Genomic DNA, 26730 nt, shown 5'->3' with positions numbered 1-26730 from the left:
CCCACGTTTTGGTTTAACCCCAATATAAATGTACTCCCCCAATATTCGGTATTTTTTGGGATTTTGGACACGTTTATCCACCGAATTGGCTATAATTTGGTATTTTGAATTTCAGGGTAGCCCCCATATAACGGTATACCCCAGTATTCGCTATTTTGTGGATTTTGGACACGTTTTTCCACCGAAATGGCTGTAATTTGATATTTTTGGTTTGGTAAAAATGTTACGATATTTATTCAACGCACCAAATGTACTCTATTTGCCTCACAGTAAATTTTCGAATTTTATAATTTTTGATAATTTGTGGGGAAGGTAAAAGAAAAGTGCAATTTATGTAGTGTTGGTTAATGTACTTCAGCTTGGGTCAACCCGGACATTTCAATCCTATGATATTTGAACAACAAATTAAAAAAAGAAAAAATACCTTTTGTGGGGAGATACTGATAAGCCCCAAATATATATTTAACCATTAAAGAATATGCAGCATTCAAAATACCAAAAATTCGGTGGGATGTTTATATAGGTTCAAACATGGACAGTTTTCGCCCTCCATGAAACCGGAAAACCAAATTACAGTCACTTCAGTGGAAAAATGCTGCGGAAACCTTAAAAAGTACCGACAATGCAACGAATACCATTAGGTACTTCATTCTATTCATGCAAGTGATCTGTAATTTCATCGAAAAAAATATTTTGACTGCATAGGCCTACTTCCAAGTCGGTGCCTACGTCAACAAGTTAATGGGTTACATCTGGAACTCGGAAAATCTATGAGTTTATGTTTATAATTATCTATGCTAGAACCTTTTCGATTTGAAAATACGATTATTTTTTGCTCAGATGTATGAGAGCCTATAGAACTCTGAAATGGCATATTACAGTCTTTTCGTTTCGAAAAAAGAGGCTACAAGCCTCAAAATATCGAAAATTGTGTGCAACCTGTATATGGGGGCTATGTCAAAAAGGACCTAAAGGGATGATGTTCTGCTCAGCTCTATGTCAGTATGCAAAACGCCAAAATGTAAATTAGAGCATTTTCGACTGAATAATACAGCAAAAATCCTCAAAATATCGAAAACTGTGTGGGACCTCTATATGGGGAACATGACAAATTTGGATCTATAATAGTCCTTATATGCATGTCAGTCTCCAAAACCCCAGTATACCAAATTACAGCCCATTCGGTTAGAAAATTTTCCTAAAATAAATATTGGACTATGAGAGCCGCACCAAAACCTGGGCCAATAGATCCAGTTTCCAGGCTATATCTTAAATATTACGAACTTTATCATGATTTTAACAGGCTTGCTGACATAGCTAAATCGACATAGAATTTTTATACCGTCAGCCTTATGGCTAATGAGTATGTATACAATTGAGAAAAAATATGCCTCATCGTAATATTGGTTTTAGACTCCATGTTTATTTGGACCAAATCCATTTCACACTATTTGAAATCGGTTTACAAAAAACTGTTTGTCTGGCCTGCTGGTGCGCACGATAATCTCGCAGGCAGTAACCGAGTTAATCTAAACTTTGCACATTGTAATAATTCTTTTAAATTTAGATCAAGGTCAGGGAATGTCGGTCAACTCCTTGTGGTACCTTCCCCACAAAACGGTCAAAATTTGGTTGAATATTAATTTTTGGATATCATGCGAATGAAGTCCTCGATTTTAACAACATTGTACAAAAACCTATTATTTTTACCAAGCCTAGATCAGTCCGAAGATAGGATCCATTGATACACTCCTTCAGGTACATCCAATCCAATATTAGCGAATGGATTTGCGACTATGTGTGACTGTTTAGATCGGTTTATGGTCCGGCGATATAATTTAGCCTTACATTTTGGAAAATATATTGAATCACTTTAATATTTTAAAGAATTTGTGAAGTCATAGTGAATATATGACATCCATTTTCCCTTTGAGACCCCTGCAATTATTTCCATGCATTTCGGACATAAAGCAAACTATGGCATATCCGTTACAGGTGCCATTAAAATGCATATCAATAAGTAACATTCTTCTTTTATTTTCCAAAATATTTTAAAGGATTGTTCTCAACTTAAAGATTATATTCCTACAGATATCATTACGAAGTAAATATTGTGTATTGATAACTAATCTATCCCAGAAAAAATCAGTAATTTTCATTTTTGGAATAATAACAATTCCTTTGTTTCACAAATAAAGAACAAAATGTACTGACAAACTCCTCCGACTCCATTAGTTTATGTTATGCTTCATTTGCAAAAAAAAAAAAAAAAATAATAATATTATCGAAAGTCCTGCTAGTTCATACTGTGCCTTCATATTCCATTTTTTGTTTTCTAATCTTCATAATGTTGCTGTTTTGGTACTTTGTTTCATCATAATTTGTCTATTTTTGCCATTATCTTCCATATTCAGGACATAACTTTATCTTTTATTAGCACAATGAACTTTAATTTTTGTATGGGGTAGGACTTTCATAATTTTGCCCCCAAATACCAAGTTGAGCACTTTCCTTTCTCTTCTACTCCATAAAGCTGTTTGGAATATTTGTTTTGTTTAACAATCATAGAATATTTTTTCGAAAAAAAATCAATTGAAAGCTTTACTCCTTAGTGTTTTGGTTGCCTTTTTAGGAAGTAAAATATATGTATATCTAGCTATGTACGATACATAGATTGTGAAAGGAATCACAACAACAACAACAGCAACATTTCATATTTTCGTTACAATTTATTTTATGGCAATATTATGCCAATGATTTGTAAGCACTTTAGATATGAAAATCATCCATAAAGAAAACATTAAATATTTCTTTCCATTTCATTTCATTCCACTACAGTTCAGTTCATTTGTTTCTATTCACAGTATTCTTATGGGGTGAAGGCGGGGAAGGCAGTGTGTCTTTTCTCTATTTGTATCTGGAGAATAGTTACCACAATTGTAATTTGTTGTTATAGTTGTTATTGTAACCATAAGCAAGATTTACTTATTGAAAATTGAAAATGTAAAGAAACACAGGACAATCACTCGTAGTTAGTTTACGATTTATATTTAAGTTTTTGTATGTTGGGCTTAAACGAGGTGTGGATTTAAACAAAAATTGGTTTTTTAAAGAATATTTTTGATGGTTTTCATGGTTTAGATTACTTAAAGAATATTTATTTCACAGACCCATAGAGACGTGGATTTTTAAAAGAATATTTTTTCTAGAGCCCAAATAGGCGTGGATTTTTAAAAGAATATTTTCTCTAGGGCCCAACTAGGCGTGGATTTTTAAAAGAATATTTTTTCCAAAGCCCAAATGGGCGTGGATTTTTAAAAGAATATTTTTTCTAGAGCCCAAATCGGCGTGGATTTTTAAAATAATATTTTTTTAGAGCCCAAATGGGCGTGGATTTTTAAAATAATATTTTTTCTAGAGCCCAAATGGGCGTGGATTTTTAAAAAAAATGTTTTTTCTAGGGCCCAACTTGGCGTGGATTTTTTAAAGAATATTTTTTCTAGAGCCCAAATGGGCGTGGATTTTTAAAAGAATATTTTTCTAGAGCCCAAATGGGCGTGGATTTTTAAAAGAATATTTTTTCTACAGCACAAATGGGCGTGGATTTTTGAAAGAATATTTTTTCTACAGCACAAATGGGCGTGGATTTTTCAAAAGAATATTTTTCTAGGGTCCAAATAGGCGTGGTGTTTTTAAAAGAATATTTTTTTACAGCCCAAATAAGCGTGGATTTTTAAAAGAATATTTTTTCTAGGGACCAAATAGGCGTGGTGTTTTTAAAAGAATATTTTTTCTAGGGCCCAAATAGGCGTGGATTTTTAAAAGAATATTTTTTCTAGGGCCCAAATAGGCGTGGTGTTTTTAAAAGAATATTTTTTCTAGAACGTGGTGTTTTTAAAATAATATTTTTTTCTAGGGCCCAAATAGGCGTGGTGTTTTTAAAAGAATATTTTTTCTAGAGCCCAAATGGACGTGGATTTTTAAAAGAATACCTTTTCTAGAGCCCAAACAGGCGTGGATTTTTAAAAGAATATTCTTTCTAGAGCCCAAACAGGCGTGGTGTTTTTAAAGGAATATTTTTTCTACGGCCCAACTAGGCGTGGATTTTTAAAAGAATATTTTTTCCAGAGTCCAAATAGGCGTGGATTTTTAAAAGAATATTTTTTTCTATGGCCCAAATAGGCGTGGTGTTTTAAAGAATATTTTTTTCTAGGGCCCAAATGGACGTGGATTTTTAAAAAAAATATTTTTTCTAGAGCCCACATCGGCGTGGATTTTTAAATGAATATTTTTTCTAGGGCCCAAATGGCGTGGATTTTTAAAAGAATATTTTTCTAGGGCCCAAATGGCGTAGATTTTTAAAAGAATATTTTTTCTAGGTCCAAATAGGCGTGGATTTTTAAAAAAATATTTTTTTTCTAGGGCCCAAGTAGGCGTGGATTTTTAAAAGAATATTTTTTTCTAGGGCCCCAGTAGGCGTGGATTTTTAAAATAATATTTTTTCTAGGGCCCAAGTAGGCGTGGATTTTAAAAGACATTTTCTAAGGCCCATATAGAATATTTTTTCTAGGGCACAAATAGGTGTGGATTTTTTAAGGAACCACACAGGCGTAAGTTTGATTTGATTGAATTTGAGGCTTGATTTTTTAAAGAAGCGTACAGGCGTGAGGCTTGGTTTCTAAAAGAAGCATACAGGCGTGAGTTTGATTTGATTGAATTTGAGGCTTGATTTGTTAAAGAATACGTTTTAAGGACCAATAACGTCGTGAATTTTTTTAAAGAAAATTCTTCGGAGATCCATATAAGCGAGGATTTTTTAAAGAATATTTTTAATGACCCATTTTTAAAGGGCATATACATGCGCAGATTTCTTAAAGAATAAGTTTTAAGGACCCATACAGACGTGAATTTTTTAAGGACTCATACAGACGTGGATTTATTAAAAAATATTTTTTCAAATACCCATACTGGCATGGATTTGTATGTAAGTAAGTCCTTAGTCCGACTTTACTACTTTCCTTACTGGTTTATAGAAAATTTTTAATGGATTTCTTTAAAAATATTTTTTCAACGACCCATGCTGGCATGGATGTTTTAAAGAATAAGTTTTAATAACCCATATTTTATTATTTTTAGGGTATAACCCCAGTTTTCGGAATTTTGGGGTTATTGAGCACATTTTTCAACCGATTTCGCTGATATTTGGTATAGTGGGTTCTTATTGGGTATAAAATTTCTCCACTAAAAATATTAAATATAGGTCCACATTTTCTGGTAGCCCCCATGTCATATGACATGTGACATATGTCATATGACATGTCACATATGTCATATGACATATGTCACATATGTCACATGACATGCCATATGACATGTCACATATGTCATATGACATATCACATATGTCATATGACATGTCACATATGTCATATGACATGTCACATATGTCATATGACATGTCACATATGTCATATGACATGTCACATATGTCATATGACATGTCACATATGTAATATGACCCGTCACATATGTCATATGACATGTCACATATGTGATATGACATGTGACATATGACATATCACATATGACATATCAGATATGTCATATGACATGTCACATATGTCAGTCATATGACATATGTGACATGTCATATGACATATGTGATATGTCATATGACATATGTGATATGTCATATGACATATGTGATATGTCATATGACATATGTGACATGTCATATGACATATATAACGGCCCCTCCCAATTTTCTGTATTTTAGGGGGGTTTGATCGCATTTTTCGAATTGGCTGTAATTTAGTGTTTTGAGTTCTTATTGGGTAGCAAATCTCTATAGTCGGACGGGGCCGACCATACGATACCCTACACAACTACCACGAACTCAAACTTTCTGAGGATGTTTATTCCGAGTCGGAGTAATATTTCGTGATATTTGCCCCCTCTTGTCCGATTAGAGGTTAACAACACCTCTTCCTTACTTTTTTCGAATATTCAGTACAGTCCTTCTAATTACTTGTCCAGATTACCTTCACGGTGGGTTGTGTTGTGATTTTCGGATTATACTCTACCCGAAAACACACAAAAAATTATGTTTTCGGTCCATTTCATCCCAAAATTTTAATCTGATCATCACCGAAAATTGTAGGCGTTGTTCTTGACCATAACTGGAACTTCATGAAAAATTTCAAAGCCATCAGCGCGATATTTCTCCCTCTAATGTGGTAATGGGTTACTAAATAATATCTGAATACGTAAGCACCTGTAAATATTTGACTGTAACTCCCACATCTGAGTAGATACATCACTATATTTGGTATCAATTTAAACGCCAACCACTCCTCTTGGATATGCTATCAACTCCTGGGGTCTACATCCTCCAGGAGTAAATATATATGCCATAGAATACAAATTTTGTCATTTTTTCACACAAAAGTCAGGGTCCATTTGACCCGCTAAATATTGACCGATCTTTATCAAAACATGCATGCTTATTCTCTGGCCCGATCCCCTTCTCCATGCAAAAATTCGCGGTGTTTGGGCCATAATTACGGCCTCTGGAGCGACCAGAAAAACCGACAAAAATTTAGTATTTGGTCCATTTCATCCCCTAAATATTAACTGATCTTTTCCAAAAACAATAGGGGTCTTCATTGGCCAGAACCCATCCTACATGCAAAATTTCGTGAAGATTGGTCCATAACTGTGGCCTGTATCGTGTTTACAAATTATAATGGACAGACGGACGGACGGACGGACGGACGGACGGACGGACACACATGTCTAGATCGACTCAGCTAGTCGAGATATGACGATCGGTATACTTAAAGGTGGGTCTAGGACCAATATTTCGCGGCGTTACAAACATTTGGGGCTGCACAAAGCTATAATACCCTGACAACATAGTTGTGTAGGGTATAATTATAACTATAGGTCCATTTTTTCGTGTAGCCCCCATATAAGGGTACCAACTAATGGGGGTTCTTGACCGTGTTTTTCAATCGATTTCGTAACGTTCCCTATTTTCTGCATTTTGGTGGTTTTGAAAGCATTCTTCGATCTTTGTGTTCTTATTGGGTAGCAAATCTTTCCACTAAAATTTATAAATATACATAGGCCCATTATTTCGGGTAGCCTACATATAAGGGTGCCACCTATTTTCGGTATTCTGGGGTTCTTGGGCCGTTTTTAAACCAAATGAGTTGTAATTTGGTATATTGTAGTCGTATATGGTAATTATTCTCCCTCCCAAACACTATGAATATTTATAACCTTCATTTCTATTAAAATAGTGAGCTGATTTGTTCTGTGTGTTGGGGTTGTCCCCAAATAGGCGTTTTCTAAGATAGTATAGGGGATAGTCGTTACTGCAAATATTCAGGGCTCTAAGACGATTTTGATATCTGTTGTAATCATTTCACCTTCAAAGAATATCGTGCTAAAAAACTCGAAACTGAAGGAAAGAGTTGAGTTACAAAACTGCAATATTGGTTTCGAAATTGACATATATATGTCATTAATTAGGCATATAACCACAAATATTTGCCAATTTCTACACTATGTAATCAATATTGGTTCCCCTTTAGGCATTGCCTCATATAACTTTGCCCTCTAAACTGTAGTAGTTTGAGGATTTTATACTCTACCATGCGTTATCTATATCAGTCCATGTTTTGGGGTTTCCAGATTTTAGGAAAAATCCCCATTAAAAATTGCTGAATTTTGTATTTGGTATACATGATGTTTTACATAAACCGGTTTATAGAATTATCGGTATAATCCACTTTTTGGTATATTCCCTATATTTTCATTGCAAGTATCTGTCAGTATATCTATGGTATAGAGTATCCAAAGTTCGGCCCGGCCGAACTTAACACTTGATATTTCTTTCTCTTTTAGCAAATGGAGTAAATTCTAAAAAGCTGTTTCTTTTCAAAAAATGGAATGAATTAAAAAAAATCTAGTCTACCAAAAAATCTTTTTGCTGACTATTGCCATATTTTCTTCTTCTTGCAAATATTTATTACAACTATTAGTTTTATATTATTACATATCACATATACATATTTTATATTTTACATAATTTATGATTACTTCCTTTGTGAAAAGGAAATTCTCCAACTCAATTACAAAGCAAACATGTTAATAAATAATAACAAAAACTGAGTAAATATATCCCAATTATTATAACATGATTCATACTTATTCACTCGCAATATTTATTCACAGACATACATACATATATATGTATATAGTTACATAAATTGCTTAAAATACAAATAAACAAATATAAAAAAAGCTTAAGTCATCATATTTCATTGCTGAAATTACTTCCTCTCAGGCAAAAAATATGAGACTAAGTCTTTGAATTGGGCAATTATATTCCTTATACACAGTTTGTTATTTCCAGTTTGATATATTATTTTTGCCATTATTGTCTTCATTCATATTTATAAAGAATATTATAGTTTTTTGTTCGTATGTACGCTTATGTTTCCGTTGGCAATAATTCATGGAATCAATTTTATATGTATGAAAATTCTAGGGAAACCCACCCTAATGTCAAATAAACATCTGTGAAATTTTGTAGAGATAGAGAGTCTTGGTAACACATTTATATTACAAAATATAATATAATGATGTGGACTGACAATAGTGCGAAAATATATTCATGTCCAAAAATTATATTTCATGTAATACAAATAAACATAAATAATCATTAGTGAATATGTTGCAGAAATAGTGAGAGTGAGATAGGCGAACGGAAATTCTACGTGCAATTAAATACAAAAAAAAACCTTTTTCTATTAAAAAAAAGATAATTTTAAACAAATGACAGTACGACGGGACCGAAAATAGATAGAATCAACTTCTTAGTCGATTTATGCATGTCCGCCGTCCGTCTGTAAACAAAGTACAGTAGAGTACCAATTTTTTGGCCCAAGGGTGAAATCGGTTCAGATTTTGATATAGCCGCCACATATATTTTCGCCCGATTTTATATACATAGTGCAACAAAGCCCCTATATTTCTTTTGATTTTTCATAGCGTACTGAATTAAGTATAGAATCATTTGTGCTAAGTTTCGGTTCAGTTTTAGATATAGCTCCCACATATATTTTCGTCCGATTATATATAAATGGTGCACCAAATTGCTTATATTTCTTTCAATTTGCACGAAATTTGGCATAACTTACTGAAAAAGTCTAGAATGATGTGTGTAAAGTTTCGTGAAAATCGGTTCAGATGTAGATATAGCTCCAATACATCTTTTAGTCCGATTTTATGTACATGGCGCACCAAAGTCCTTATATTTCTTTTAATCTGTAAGAAAATTGGCATGATGTCCAAATTCAGGTCTAAAATGATGTGTGCTAAAATTTATTGAAAATCGGTTCAGATATAGATATAGCTCCCATATATATTTTCGTCCCATTTTATGTGAATAGTGCACCCTATAAATCTTTCGATTTGCACGAAATTTGACATAATCGCCCATGTGCTGCATTTCGAGTTTGCTCAAATGTGAAACATTTTCCCACATTCAGATTTAATATTTAACTTGTGTTTACAACATTTAATTAAAAAATCTAGTATTTTAATTAGATTTTCTAGTAAAATTAAAGAAAATAAAAAGTCATTCATTTCCCGACGTCGTCGCATTTGACGCGGAGATGCTAACGACGATGAGGATTTTGTGGATTTTTTTCTTTGGCGATGAGCCCGCAGCTCACTTGGATGGTGAGACCGACAAAATGGCCATGGATGCTGTGCTGGCTGTCATTTTATTGGGGAAATTTCGATAACAGATTGTTGTCTAAGGCATTGTTATCTATACCCATTATACTGCCGCCACCTTCGCCGCCGTAAAGATTGCTAGAATTTTGTGAGCTCGATATGGCAGTCATGACAGATTTTTTTAAACAATACATTCCAACGTTTACTATTTCAACAACCTTTTCAGGATTGCATAGCTTTGCAAACATCGAAATACTTACACAGATTCCCTAAGGCGACGTCGTTTAAAGCCTTCCAATGTCATTAGCCTTCTAGTAGAAATCAGGGCAATTATCAAGCCAGGTTGCAGTTTTTCATAATTTTGTTGTTAAAGAAATAGAAAATCGGTAATACGCAACGGATGGCAATGAAATTTGGTTTGTTCGATTTGTTTTGAATCTGCATATAAGTGTGTTGAATTTAGTTCAAAGCGGATCAGATTTAAATATAGCTCTAATATATATGCTCTATCCGATTTTACGTCTATGTAACTCAAAACCCACAAAATACATACATAATACATCATCGTAAAATTTAGTTTGAATGTTTTTTATAACAGAATAATTTGTTTCAGATCGGGTCAGATTTAGATATAACATCCATATATATGTTCCATCAGATTTCACGTTTAAACCACACCAAAATCACAATATACACCCGATCATAACGAAAATCAGAAATGTCTCCGCCAAATTTGGTTCAAATCGGATCTGATTTAGATATAGCTCTCATATATATGTTCTATCCGATTTCAACTTAAATCACTCGTTTGCATTATACCACCCTTTTGAAGACTTATATTCTAGAAGGAAGGCTAGAGCTTCATTCGCAGAAAGTGGAATAGGCTTTTGGGGTTCTTGGGGTGTCACGTTTCTCAGGTGAAAGGTCAGTAGCTTCTTTCCTTTTACCAAATTCAAAGTTTTTATTAGGTGCTATTTTTCAGAACAATTCTTAGGGAAAAATTTAAATCCGAATATAGCCACTCATGATTTTAGACTTTAAAACCATTCATGTTTCTGTGACATTTTTACCAACTTTGCACTAATTTTCAGCGAAATAAATGAACTGTTTGCTTTAAATATTTCTCTCTTTCATCCGAAATGTTGTCGAAATCAATTTTGCTCACTTAATGTTTGAAAACAGCATCAGCTTTTTTCAGTTTGTTACATTCTTCTCGTCATATTTCAAAAAGATCGATTTTTTTATACGGAGGTTGCCTAGAAAAAGAGGCATTACTCGCAAAACGCAAAAAATTGCAACTTGAAATAAATTGAAAATAACTCATTAGTTATCACTTAATTTATGTGCAAAATTTCAAAGAGGTCTTATTTGGTCATTTCTTTAAAAGCTTATTGGAAGTCAATATATCAAATTACTTTAACTCTTTAAAGTCTTCATAGGCTAAAGGGTTATTTTCAAGTATAGTGTCGCAAACATAAAAATGTTTTTATTTAATATAAATATGTTCACTTGTATCTATATTTTCCATTTTACACTAATTAATTATTGTAAACACAATTGAAATAATACGCACTCAAAGTTGACTAAGCACCACAGAAATATAAGCATATTTATAGAATAAATTATATTGAGCGACTTGCACGGCCAGCTGTGTAACGGTACCTCATATTTAACACTAATAAATATCACGTCTCTCTATTTTGGAGTGTTCTTAATACAAAAACAACAACAACTCGTGAAAAGCGACACTTTGATTTTTTCAATTTTACACAGAAAAACCGGTCATTTTACCTATAGTGGATTGACACGACGTTTTGCAATGTAACCAAAGTGGTGAAGGTTATCATATTGACGGCTCAGCCGACTTTACTACTTTCCTTAATGGTTTTATAATTTATATTTATAATGCAAATTTATAAAAAAAAAGTATCGGACTCATGTTGAAATTTGACGTAGAATATTTCACCATTTAAAATTTCTGTGCCTTTTTTATAATTTTTTGTCCTAATTTTCGGTATTATATATTGGATATACCGATTTCTCGTGTTCAAAGACATATACTAAAATTTGATGAAGAATATTTTTGGCCTTTATACCATTTTTCTAAAACGACATCTAGTCGAAATGAGTTTTCATATTTGTAAGATTTTTGGCGTTTAGGCTAATTTTTGAGTTTTGATCTATTCTGAGATATATAGTAAAAATTTATGGCGAACATTTTTGTAGAATATTCTGACCTTACAAACTTCTGGAGAAGGGGACCGAAAATACCCCTTCAGAGTCGACTGAGTGTTAACGTAGTAGACAAAAATATTACACACATATGTACGTAAAACGCAAGGATTTCGAGAAATTTAATCAGAAAATGTCAAAAACCTGGGAAACCCAAACATAAACTTTTAAATGCCTATACTCTTTTCTTCTATTTGTAGCGCCTGTATCATTTTTTTATAATTTCCCGATAATTATTTTTGGTGTTGCACAGTGTTTTCTGCCGCGTGGTTTATTATTTATGGAATAAAGAATATAATTCAATCAATGTTATAGTATAAATTTGTATACATTATTATTCGACATATAAAGACGTGTATATCATGCACCTACTTAAATAAAAAAAAACATTTTCCAAATCACAAATTAATTTGAATTACAAAAAAATATACATTTTGGCAATCATGATTATAGACAATAATTTATTTCACAACATGCTTCGACAAATGAATACATTGGCCATTATGTTCTCTTACTTATTAGCTATTATCACATGCTGGGAGCATCCTACTTTTCTTCGTCTTCTTCTTCATCGCAAAATAATAATCAAACAAAAAAGAAAAACATGATAATAATCCCCAAAACGGAGATCTATAAATGGGTGGTACGTGCTCACCATAATTCAACATCAGCAACAATTTGTGGTAATTAGGATTTTTTTGGTGTGAGTACATTATGCTCGGCCATACTTACTTGATTGGTCGGATGGTAGTTTTAGTCAAGTGCACAAAATAACATATCGAACACATAGACACACACACACAAATATACAATGTATTTAGTAGAACAAAAATCAAAGATGACCGGATGTGGAATGATATAGCAAATGGAAGATTTTAATAAATCGCAATTGAATACATTTTCTAATATAGAGAACAGTCCATAATCCATTTCATTTACTCGAAGATGAGATTGATTGTAAATGAAAAATGTATACTTTGGCTTTATGGAAAACAAATTACAAATATTATTCTACTAACATTATTTTGAAAGTCTACTAAAATTATTTTTGTTAAAGAGGTGTTTTCTCAAGCGCATAAAAATTACTTCTGGTATGGCTTCTTGAAAAAAATATGTGAGAAGGAAAAAATGAATTAAAAATTCTCCGGCCTTAGATACAGCTTTCAGAATTTAAATCGTGGGGTTTTCGGCTAGCAATGATGGAGTGATAATCGTTAAAGATTGTTATGCTTAGTAAGCACCGAAACAGTTGAACAATATGGGCGGCCAAAGGAAGTTGTTATAGACGAAGGCATAAACATGATCTATAGCATGATTGTAAATCTGCTATTCCTGAAGAAACAGTTTATCCTCTAAGAACATTGAACACCAAATGTTAAGAACGGTTCGAAAATGCAGTTAGTTCCATAAAAATATATACAATAACACAATACTTTTATATGAGGAGTGGACCTATATTGAAGAAGCTTTTATCCTTCTAAACCAGGGCATACCAAATTACAGTCCTTCCGACAAAAAATACATCCTTGAGGAATTCTAAATTATGGCGGGCCAAGTCGGAATCTGGACATGCATCGGTGATTGGCAAGCATTTTATTTCTTATATCAAGTTTATACGAAGGAAAGAGATAAACAACTATAATGTGTCATTTGTTTGCAGGCTGGTCGATCATGAGATATATCAGTTCACGATTTGGGATCGTCTCCAAAATTTTCTATGAATTTTGGACATATTTTTCAACTTAAATACATTCATTTCATATTTAGATCTTTCTACTTAAAATTACCAATATCGGTCTACATTCGGTATTAGAAACTTTTCAACCGAATCGGATGCATATTAATATCTTGGGTTCTCAGATCTTCCCATAAACGCGTACCATTATTAGTCTAGTGACCAATAGTGTCGTGGATTGTGGGGAGATTTTCGGAGGAAATGACCGAGTACCCAAGATTCCAGGAACGATGAAAAGAGATTGGCGACCCTAAATAAACATTTAGTAGGTATTAGGTCACCTTCTTACTAATGTGTCCCCCCCCCCTACGTTGGGTGGGCAGTCAGGATCAGGAGACCGACTGCATACGAACGGAGTCTTATGGAAACTTGATCGCGTCACCAAGTCATTCCGGCTCACTGGCCAAGTCCTTACCATGATACAAGCCCAGGGTTCACCTCAAATCTGTTGTCAAAAACTACTATACAGCCCTACCTAAACACCCTTCTCCAATAGTGTCGCGGACTAATAGTGGATTTTTGGCAATAGTTTCGGAGAAAATGATCGAGTACCCACGATCCCAAGATTGATGAAAATGGATTGGTGACCCTAAATAAACATTTAATAGGTCTTAGGTCACCTCGTTCCTAATGCGACCTCCCTTACGATGGGTTTGCAGTCAGGATCAGGAGACCGACTGTATACGAACGAAGCCTTGTTGAAACATGAGCGCCTCAGCCAGTCATTCAGGCTCACTGTCCAAGTCCTTACCATGATACGAGCCCTGGGTCCACCTCAAATCTGTTCTCAAAAACTACTATGCAGCCCTACCTAAGCACCCTCTCCACTCTTCTAAAAACAAAATTAATGAATAAAAGCAATATTACGATTGAAGTTGGTGTCACTGTCCTGGCGCCCCTTAGTCTCGACCACTAGAAAAGCAGCTACAAAAACGAAATTAACCCACCTCTTATTTTAATGAGCCACTGGTTTGGGACTGCATAAACTTGAGTCTGAAGAGACACTCGAACCTTCTCCACGATCCAAATGAGGGCCGGCTGCTTCTGCCTCAGTCAAAAAAAGGTTTCCGACCAACCTCTGGGAAGGAATTCCTGATCGAATAGGACATGCATTTTGGTGAGGATGGAAATTCCAACTTCATGGAAGGCTGTGGCTTTTCGAGACTTCCGAGGCAAATGACCATTGAAGTTTATGCTAGTATTGATGACATTTCCATTGAAGTGATAGCTGACTTATCAACACAAGCAATCAACAAACGTGCCAATACAAAGAAAAGTCTCCAATACAAAAATCTACCGAAGAACGGTTAACTTCTGCAAACGGTTCATCGAACGAGATAGGGACTCGTTTACCAAAAAGGATTTCCTTTAGAACAAGAGGATCCTCAAATTCATTCAAAAGTGCACACGAAACTATCCGATTGACATGACAAGCGACTTCTCGACATAGCTTAGTTTTCATATCAATGTTAACATCTGTAACCAGTTCATCGAACCGAAAGTTCTCATGGAATTATCCGAATGACATTGTGAGGGACTTCCTTATCGAAAGAATTCCGAAGTAGCATAGTTTTCACCTGTTGTAATAAGGCTATCTTCAGAAGGTCAAATTGTATGATAGACTATTGTAGGCACGTATTTCACTCCACCAATAATTATCATTTATCAGGCGATGATGGAGGTTCCCACACCATGGTGGGCAGTGTTTTTTTAACATTCGACCATTAAAGTGGATACTAGTGTTGATGACCTTCACATTGAAGCATTTGTGAGTCATCAACACAAGCAATTACCAAACATGTCAATTCCTAAGAAGTCTTCGACATAAAGATCTACCAAAGAGAGGTTAGCTACAGCATCCTGTTCGTCGGACGACATAGGGACTGGGTTACCAATAAGGATTCATTCAGCTCTACGGGAACCTCAAATTAGTTCTAACGGAACTATTCGAATGATATTGCGAGGGTCTACTTGATCGAAAGCATTCCAATGCTTCTTGATGTTCGTTCTTTATAATGAGTTTTACTTCCGAAGGGTAAATTGTAAGATGGACTATGTTGGTCCACGTTTAGGCATATGACGACAACTCCGGTTGTAGATATTTTATTATACCCTACTATAAGATTCTGAAAGCACGTCGTGTATATACCTTGTCCTTACAGGATTTTCTCATTGACAGATCTCATACAATATTAATTTAAAAATCTTCCATATCTATTTGTCCACATCCGATTTAAATACAAATATAATAGCCAAAAAATTAAAACATGCCACACATACATATATATTGGAAGTGAAAATAAAAACGGAAACGCAGTTAACACAACAAATTTTTAGAGAACATAAAAAAGAACGAGCAACAAATATGTAAGAAAATAAAACGCCGTGCAACGAACAACAAACATCATGCACATAGACACATAATTATATATGCATATTCCAGCTAATTACTGCCCTATTTGGGCCCAAGTCATTCTCAAAAATGTGGTACTCACAGTCTGTGGCATGACGTTATTTTGTGAAGATCCCGCATTATTACTTTGTTGTTGCTGTTGCGTTGAAGGATGTTGCAAGAACACTAAAGGTCCAACTAAATTATGAGCTGGTGATCCGGTCGAATTTCCACCAGCCATACCCGACACAGCCTTGCCATGAGTCATCAATGCTTTTGGTTGTTGAACAATAGCTTGATTTGCTTTTCCTGATAATGAATTTCCCGCTACACAACTATTATCGAATTGATAATACATGACATCGGTGGCTGGGGCAGCTCCAGCATATAGATTGCCACCACCACTGGGATTATTACTGCCATTCGATTTGTAACAATTCGGAGGTAATGGATCAGCTGTTTGGGCTCCAGAAATGTGATAGGCTGTTGGTTGATTATTTGACGATTGTTGTTGTTGCTGCTGCTGGGATGATGAGGACGACGAAGATTGGTTTGGTGGTAGCTTATTATTGCTGTTGTTGGTATTCCTAACAAATTCCGGCATGTGCGGCATTTTATAATTATAAATAAATGGTGGCTCATATTCATTGTGGGCCGCCGCCGATGTTGGATAGGCCAAAAATAGATCCGATTTGGCCGGATGTAAACGTGAATTGAAACCAATGCCCGGATATTGAGCACTTATCAGCGGATAACCTATACTGCCGAGCGGCGGATAATTATTGCCACCCGTCAAGAGTTGAGTCTTGGTAATGGCTTGACCGGACAGACGTCGTGTGGGTACCCCCAAATCCGATTTGGCATCACGTTTCTTGGCATGCACGGCCACGGAAGAGGGTCCCTGATAGTAATAGGGGGCAGCCGGTGTATTTGGCCATTCTACAAAATGATCAACATGATGGGGAGTATTAGTAAGGGAACCACCGCCACCACCACCACCGAGACTTGCAATACCACTGTTACTACTATTGGCACTAATACTACCGTTACTGCCCCCAGCCAGAGGCCGTGTTGCTGTTGCGGCATTGTTCAGACTGAATTTATATTGATTGTTCTCAAATGTGGTATAATTCAGTAGACGATGGCTGGGCATTGATTTCTCAATGCCGCCACCGCCGCCACCAGTTGCCCCACCACCTTCTTTATCGGCGCGCTGTTGTTTGGATGATGCAGTCGTCTGGTTTGTGGGCTGCAGGATGCAGTTTGGGAAATTGTGCGTTTCGGGATGGTTCATTGGTTAGTTAGTTGAGAGTTTGGTTTTTGTGTGTTGTATGTTTGAGAGAGAGAGAGAGGTATGAAACAAAGGTTGGCATATAGAGTAATGTTAATTTTTATTTTTTTCTAAAAGCAAAAACAAAAAGTAATGCTGAGGAGGTTGGTTGTCATTTCCACAACATTTGGTGTTAATGGCATTATGGCAACAACTACGAACTAAAAAAAGAAATAACAACAAAAACAAATTGTGTTCTAAAATAGGGAATCATTTACCGTTACTAGATGACTATTAACTGCTGCACCACAGGATGTATTAACGGATTGATGTTGGTGATGTGACTGATGCTGCTGTTGTTGTTGGTTAGTGCTGGGGTATTTGCTGTAATTTGGCTTGGTTTGGTTTGGCGTTTGGTCATGGCGTCTATTGCCATAAAATGAGTTTTGTCGATGTTGTTGTTGCTGCTGCTGTTGTTGTTGTTGCTGATGATGATGTTTTTGATTACTCACAGTCTGTTGCATAAGGCTATTGTAAGCTTGGGAATTACCACCTCCATTAATAGAGGATTTACGATGGCTACCGCTAGAGGCCCCAGAGGACTTGTTAGTACCATACCGTGTACTATCACTTGATCTAGACGGGGTGGTAGTGTAGAGTGTCGTTTATTTATGTTTTCCCGGTGTTAACATTTTTTTGTTTGTATATAAAACAAACACAGCGGAAAAATTGGATTTCAAATGTTGTAAATGTATGGTTGGGGTCATCAGCCAAGCAACACCATATGCCACATAGGGATGCAGGGTCAAAACGTTACACATAAAAATGAATAGTTTTAGTGGGTAGAACGGTGGATGGAGGTAGGCATGGAGAAAAAAAAGGTGTAATAAAGGACAAACATTAGTTATGTGTTTTTTCTGGGTTGTAGAAATATTTTTGGCTTTGTGTTGGGGGCAAAAATTGCACATTTCTGCTTTTAAATAGTTAGCTTATAGTGTTGTGGTTATTTTAGTTTATTAGTAGAAATGGCAAATACAAATTAGAAAAATCAATTCATACCTTTCAGATGAATAAGCATAATCCTGATCGGCTCCCAACCCAGAATCGGTATGTTCGTGTGATACACGTAATGCTGAATTCTCCATGGGACTGAGATTAGAACCAGTCGGTGATATGAAATCACCCATACTCATGCTGGACATCATTCTGCAATAAAATGAAATATTAGGATATGGTAAAAGGTGTTGAATAGAATAGAATAAATCAATTTTTTCAACAACGAAAGTGGTGCGATTTTAAGATAACTACAAAAGGCTTGAATTTATTGAAAATATTTTTCAAGGACCTCATAAGGCGCGGATTTATAAATACTATTTTTTCAAGAACCTCATAAGGCGTGTATTTATAAATAATATTTTTACAAAGACCTCATAAGGTGTGGATATATAAATAATATTTGTTTTCAAATATTATATTAGGCCTGATTTTTGCAGAATAGTTTGTCAAGGACAATATAAGGCGTTGATTTATTAATAAATATTTTTTCAAGGACAATGTAAAGCGTGGGTTTTTGAAACAATTTTTTTGAGGACATCATAAGGTGTGGATTTATGAAACAATATTTTTCAAGAACTTTATAAGGCGTGGATTTATGAAACAACATTTTCAAGGACCTCATAAGGCGTGGATGTAAGAAACAATATTTTCAAGGACCTCAAAACGCGTGAATTTAGGAAACAATATTTTTCAAGGACATCATAAGGTGTGGATTTATGAAACAATATTTTCCAAGGACCTCATAAGGCGTGGATTTATGAAACAATATTTTTCAAGGACCTCATAAGGTGTAGATTTATGAAACAACATTTTTCAAGGACCTCATAAGGCGTAGATTTATGAAACAATATTTTTCAAGGACCTCATAAGACGTAGATTTATGAAACAACATTTTTCAAGGACTTCATAAGGTATGGATTTATTAAATAATGTTTTTCAAGGGCCAACTGAGGCGTGGATTTATTAAATAATGTTTTTCAAGGACCTCATAAGGCGTGGATTTATTAAACATTATTTTTTTCAATGACTTCTAAGACGTCATGAGGCGGGGATTTATTAAATATATTTTAATGACTTCCAAGACCTCATGAGGCGTGTATTTATTAACAACATTTTTTTCAAGGACTTCTAAGATCTCATGAGGCGTGATTAACAATATTTTTTCAAGGACTTCTAAGATCTCATGAGGCGTGGATTTATGAAACAATATTTTTCAAGGACCTCATATAGCGGGGATTTTTGAAACAATATTTTTAAGGACCTCATATAGCGTGGATTTTTGAAGCAATATTTTTCAAGGACCTCATAAGGCGTGGATTTATGAAACAACATTTTTCAAGGACCTCATATAGCGTGGATTTTTGAAGCAATATTTTTCAAGGACCTCATAAGGCGTGGATTTATGAAACAACATTTTTCAAGGACCTCATAAGGTGTGGATTTTTGAAACAATATTTTTCAAGGACCTCATAAGGCGTAGATTTATGAAACAATATTTTCCAAGGACCTCATGAGGCGCGAAATTATGAAACAATATTTTTCAAGGCCTTCTAAGACCTTATGATGCGTGGATTTATGAAACAATATTTTTCAAGGACTTCTAAGACCGCATGAGGCTTGGATTTATGAAACAATATTTTTCAAGGGCCAACTGAGGCGTGGATTTATGAAACAATATTTTTCAAGGACTTCTAAGACCTCATGAGGCGTGGATTTATGAAACAATATTTTTTAAGGACTTCTAAGACCTCATATGCCGTGGATATACTATCAATATTTTTTTAAGGACTTCTAAGACCTCATAAACCGCGGATATACTATCAATATTTTTTCAAGGACTTCTAAGACCTCATAAGCCGTGGATATACTATCAATATTTTTCCAAGGACTTCATAATGCGTGGACTTATTAAATATATTATTAGCAGAACCTCATAAGTCGTCGATTTATTAACTATATTTTTACAAGTACCTCGTACGGCGTGCATTTATGAGGAATATTTTTTCTAAGACTATTATAGGCGAGGATTTATTCAGATTATTTTTTCTAGGACTACTTAGGCGTGAATTTATTCAGAATATATTTCAAGGGCTTCATAAAGTGGATTTATTCAAAATATTTTTTCGAGGGGCTCATAAGGCATAGGGATTAATTGAGAATATTTTTTCAAGGGGCTCATGAGGCATGGAAATAATTTGAGAATATTTGTTCAAGGGCTTCAAAAGACATTGATTTATTAGGAATATTTTTCGAAGGATCTTATGTGCAAAATCGAAATATATTAAGGGACTTTGGTGCACCGTTTGCATTAAATCGGACGAATATATATATGGGAGCTATATCTAAATCTAAACCGATTTTCAGGAAACTTAACACACATCATTCTAGACCTAATTCATTACGCTGTGCCAAATTTCGTGCAAATAGAGATATATATAGGGACAATGGTACACTATTTACATTAAATCGGACGAAAATATATATGAGAGCTATATGTAAATCTGAACCGATTTTTCCTAATTTCTATAGGGTTTGTCCTTGGGCCAAATAAGTCACCTATGCCAAAGTTCATCCAATATATTCGACCTGTACTTTGTTCACAAAAATACATGGACGGACAGAAAGTGATTCTGTGCATATTATCAAAAGGGACCATTTGTCTATCTCGTTTCCTTTTGCCTGTTACAAACATATACAAAGACATAATACCCTGTACCACAGTGTGGTGGTGGTTTTTTATTTATAGAACTCCTCTGGCTACAGAAGAGCACCTTCTTCTAGTACAAAATATCTCCCTCTAGAAACGATAAGAAAGAAATTTACTCACCTCACTAAACCGCTATTACGATCACATTCCCTTGACGATATTGTACTGGCGGAACGTATTGAACCATTTTTGGCACCATTACTATCATTGGGATTAGAATTTTGGTAACATAAGCTACGGTATACACAATACGATAATAACATAATACAATGAAAAAAAAAAAAACACCAAAGACCCGAAGGCCTTTGAAGCATTACAAACCATAACCACAAACAAATACTTACCCTCTTATGCGATCGACACGATTTTTACCATGGCCACTTATCGAACCACCACCACCACTACCATTTGTAATGGTATTACCCGAACCGGTACTTTTACCTCCCACACTATTCTTGCTATTACTCTTGTGTATGCGTATATTGGAATTGGAACGTTTCGAGGTTGTCTCCACCACGGTGTAGGGGATTTCGCGTAACTGATCTTCAGTCATGCCAGCTGTATCGACTAAATCAAATTGTAAATGTTTGGCCAATTCACTGTTCCATATGCGATTCCGCGAATCGGAGGGGGATCTAAAAAGGAGAATTTTGAAATATTTTAAATCTGTTTTAAAATACTGGTGTCTTCATTTTACTTATTCTTTTTGTGCCTCCTCGACTTGTGATGTGAATGTGTATCCGAATGTGAGTCATTGCTGTGTAGACTGCGAGCAACCATACTGCTCTTGGACACAGATGCCTGTTGCACCGAACTTTGGCCTAGACTAGCTTCTTGCTGACGCCGTTGAGCTTCACGCCATTGTGTACTCGAATCGACTAGCTCGGAATGTGAACCAATAGCACTAGCACTACGTGCTGTTGATGATCGGTGGCCGGAATAACTACGACCCCGGGTACTTTCATGATCGGAACCGCCTGAGTCACGTCGATGACGTGACCGTCGATGTTTACGATGATGTGAACGTCCGGAACGGCCAGAACCACGTGATAATTCACTTTCGTTGTCGGATGTTCGGCGGTGACGATGTTTGTGTCTGCGGGGAAAAACAAAGGAATATAATGAAATTTTATTAAGAATATTTTTTCTAGGAATAATTATTAAGAATAATTTTTCAAGGACTATATAAGGGGTGTATTTATTGAAAATATTTCTCAAGCTCCATATAAGGCGTGGATTTATTAAAAATATTTTTCAAGCTCAATTTATTAAAAATATTATCAATCTTGGATTTATTAAAAATATTTTTTCAAGCTCCATATAAGACGTAGATTTTGTTAGATTTTTTTCCAAGTGCCATATACTGTTATTGTATATATCACTATGTGGTTAAATGCTATAATTAATTCAAGCTTCCTGGTCCGCAAAAATCACTAAAACCACCTTGCTTGACGAAAAATTCCATCACCTCGCCAATAAATTCCTTGTATAATATCTCCCATTTATTATTTATATACGTTTTTCCTGACCTATCACTAGCAAGAAAAATATATTTAATATTCATTATTCTGACAAATTCAATTACCTTCGCGTTGAACGTGAATCATTTGAGGAATGACTCTCCACTGAACTAGATCGATATCGCTGTTGCTGCTGCTGTTGATGATTATGCGTTGTCGATGCTGTCGAGGATACGTGATCACGTTGCGATGAACGTGAATGCGTATGATGTGAATGTTGATGATGATGGTGACTACTACCGTTGTGGCCGAGACTTCCGCCACCACCTCCTCCTCCACCACCACCTGTGATGCTGGCCGATCTCACCGAACGTGGACTTGATGGCTTGTTGCCAAATAACGAACGCTGTTGAGTCCTTGGCCAGGGTGCACTACGAGTACTACGCGGAGAATCAGGTGCTTGCATGGAATTGTTGTTGTTGTTGCCACCATTGTTATTGTAATTACTTTGACTATGCGGCATTGTATGCTGTGCTGATGATGATGGCTGATGGTGATAGGGATTAATGCCCAGACTAGTTGGTATACTGTATGTGGATCGATAGGGGCTTTCGTAGGTGCTGTAAACAAAAAATATGGATAAGAATAAGAATACGAAAAAAATCACAAAAATGAGATGGATGATGGTGAGAAAGAAGACACGCCATTTACTAGATAACCACCACCAGCAGAGTATTCGTCTGCCAATGACGACATAACTGATGAGGGGTTACATGGCCACCAATAAAAATTGATCAATTACATTGCCATAAATATAAATTGTTTAATCATAAATCTAAATTAAAGGTAGTTAGTTACATGCAAACGAAAAAACACACGTACACACACACACACCCAGTCTTCATTTCTGGGTGTGTGTGAAGTTACAACATCATCCAGACATATGGACCTCCTATGTTTAAACAACAACATACAGATTCGCTCCACCTTAACGATCTACATATGATCAATTTTATTTTTTTTCGTCTTTTCGTAACCACTAGCCGAACGAATGCGGGAAAAACGCAAAATATTGCAAAGAAAATCGGAAAATGATCGGTATGAAAAATGAAGAAATGTTATGTGTTTGTAATTGAGTAATTACCTAGGCGATTTGTTTCGTTCTGTTATAGAGTTTACAATCGTTTCCTAAATGATACAGTGTTGCGAAAACAATAAATTCTCTGTCGATTTACTCATGTCCGTCTGTTGAGATCACGATAGAGCTCGCAATACATAAGTTACAGCTCTGATATTTTGCACATACATTGTTAGAACTTCCCGATATAACGGTAAACCGAAGGATTTGGTGCAGACACATCCTCCTGTAGAGATGAAGATGGAAACCTGGTGACAGATACCGACAGCGTGCTGAGGATCTGGAAGGAGTATTTTGAAAAACTTCTGGTATCAAATAGTAGGGATGAAGAGGATACACCCGAAACCAATAATAGATGACGGTGTATAGTGTATACCACCTAGCTAAGATGAAGTCAGAATAGCAATCAATCAGCTGAAGAATAATAAAGCAGCAGGTACCGATGGTTTACAAGCCGAACTATTCAAAACTGGTGGCCATATGCTGGTAAGGAGCATGCACCAGCTGATTAGTACAATTTGGCTAGAGGAAATCATGCCCAATGATTGGAACCTCAGCATCCTGTGTTCCGTGCACAAACAGCAGACAAGACGATATGTGCCAACTATAGAGGAATAAGTCCCTTCCTATCGCATATAAAGTGCTATCCAGCGTGTTGTGTGAACGATTGAAGCCAATGGTTAACGTCATTATAGGACCATACCAATGCGGCTTTAGACGTGGCAAGTCCACCATTGACCAGATTTTCACTCTGCGCCAAATCTTGGAAAAAAACCCACCAAAAACACATCGACACATTCCACCTATTTGTCGACTATAAAGCCACATTCGATAGTCCTATCCGTTCAAAGGTGTTTAAAGCCATGTCTGTGTTTGGCATTCCTGCAAAATTAATTCGACTATGCAGAATAACTTTAACTGGCACAAGATCAGCAGTTAAAGTCGGAAAGGACCTTTCGGAGCCCTTTAATACCGAACGAGGATTCAGACAAGGTAACAGTTTGTCGTGTGACCTTTATAACATCCTGCTGGAAAAGGTCATACGAGTGGCAAAGGTGAACAGAAATGTCACTCTGTACACCAAACAACACATGTTACTTGCCTACGCTGATGACATCGACATAATGGGTCGAACATTGAGAGCGTTAACTTCCAACTTTTGAACAAATTGAGAAGGAGTCTGCCAAAGTGGGTCTGGCAGTAAACGGCGAGAAGACCAAGCTGATGGTATCAACGCGCAAGACGTCCAGTAGACTGGGATCAACTGTGGAACTTGAGAACTGCGGCTTCGAGGTAGTCGAAGATTTTATATACCTTGGTACCGCAATAAATAAAACGAATGACATTAGTTTTGAAATTCAGAGAAGGATAGTGCTGGCCAACAGATGCTACTATGGTCTGAGTAAGCAACTCTAATGCAAGCCCACCTCCCGCCAGACCAAACTCACAGTCTACAAGACGCTGATACTACCCGTGCTATTATATGCAGATGAGGGTGTTTGAGGGAAAAATTCTCCGATAGATCTATGGGTCGATCTGCGTTGACGGTGAATATCGCCTTCGAATGACCCATGAGCTGTACCAGCTATTCTCGGACATCGACATTGTTAGACGTATTGAGCTGCAGCGACTACGTTGCCTAGGTCCTGTTGTGAGAATGGATGAAGACGCCCCAGCCCAAAAGGCATATAAAAGCGAACCAGCTGATGGTGTACGTAGAAGGGGAAGGCCACGAATAAGATGGAAAGATCAAGTGGAAGATAATACTGCCGAATATGATCTTTCAAACTGGAAAATCTTTTTTAAGCTCGGCTTATGGAACGAAAGTTCTGTCACAAGGCAGCTAAGAGAAGAGTTAAAAAAGCTTAATACTCTTAAATGGGCCTTGAGCCTTAAATGGGCTTTTTCAATAAAACAATTCGGTATATCAAAACATGAGGCTTGGACCCATAAGAATGCAAAATATTAAATTCAATTCGATTGAAAAGACAGCCCAAAATACTGAATAATGGTGTGTACCGTTGTGTGGAGTATATCCCGAAACTTTGGCCAATATCGATTTTTATTGGTAGGAGGATTTTTACCTAATATAAAGACAGAATATAAAATTGCAATCAATTTGGTTGGAAAACCAGCAACCAGGCGCAAGATTCCGAATATTGTGTATTAACCGAAAATATTTTTAATATTTTTAGGTTATACAACATTCCCTTGTTCCATATATGCCAATATACTTAGGTAGGTCTTGGATTATTCTCTTATCATCAATTATTCCCCAAGTAATCTGCTGATACTTCATGTCTCGAAACACTGTCTCAGTTTTTTTCAAAATGTCTGGGAATAAGTTTTTTGGAGTTTCATGTAACAGACGCTGAATAATGATTATTTGGTTTGGTTCCGCCATAATTGTGGTTGGCAACATTTTTTTCTGCTTTGGTCAGCCTGCAATTGGCCAGTGGTGGTGGTGTGCTATTTGTAAAAACATGAACTGATTTTTTTTGAGTTAAATACTTGTAATTTTTCACCGTTTGGCATGTTTGTTGAAATGTACTGAGGACACAGTGTTGAGCGATCAGTCAGCCAGCCAGCCGGACGGCCAAACAGATTCCGACCATTTTCACCGTTGTTCATTTCAGATGAATGGTAATTTTTTTCCTTATAGCTTTTTTGGATTTTCATTCTTTGGTGATTTTTCACATTATTTGTATGATTTATATGGACCCATTTAAAGTCAATTTGTTTACCAGGAGTTTCTTTTGTTTCAGTTTTGCCTCTTTTCTGGTCGCGTATTGCAACCAACAATTATTCCAACAATACCAATTCCAGTATTCTACTGCAGGAAGTTACTCAAGAGAAATAATACACACAGAAAGAATGATTTCTTGTTGTGGGTTTTTTTTTTTTTTTTTGGTGTCCACTTCTCTTGTGGCCACATTCGGTGATTTAATGTTATTGGTTTTTAAGTTATGGTCAATTTACATTACATTGCT

At 35.8% G+C, this 26730-nt stretch overlaps 1 protein-coding gene across 1 annotated transcript in view; it reads right to left on the bottom strand.

The window, feature by feature from the left end:
* Positions 1-26730, bottom strand: part of LOC133338265 (uncharacterized protein DDB_G0283357) — a gene marked incomplete at its 5' end in the record, with an annotated part of 84700 nt that overhangs the window by 21698 nt on the left and 36272 nt on the right. Inside the window, 7 exon segments of the mRNA XM_061546477.1 lie at positions 16213-17474; positions 17720-18015; positions 18439-18585; positions 21263-21376; positions 21487-21777; positions 21840-22238; positions 22728-23222. Of these exon segments, the coding sequence (XP_061402461.1) occupies positions 16213-17474; positions 17720-18015; positions 18439-18585; positions 21263-21376; positions 21487-21777; positions 21840-22238; positions 22728-23222 (3004 nt within the window).

Source organism: Musca vetustissima, unplaced genomic scaffold (assembly GCF_032173495.1).
Source record: "Musca vetustissima isolate MV318-11 ecotype Yass unplaced genomic scaffold, APGP_CSIRO_Mvet_v1 utg10798, whole genome shotgun sequence".
Classification (NCBI taxonomy): domain Eukaryota; kingdom Metazoa; phylum Arthropoda; class Insecta; order Diptera; family Muscidae; genus Musca; species Musca vetustissima.
This window is presented reverse-complemented; position numbering and strand designations above follow the sequence as displayed.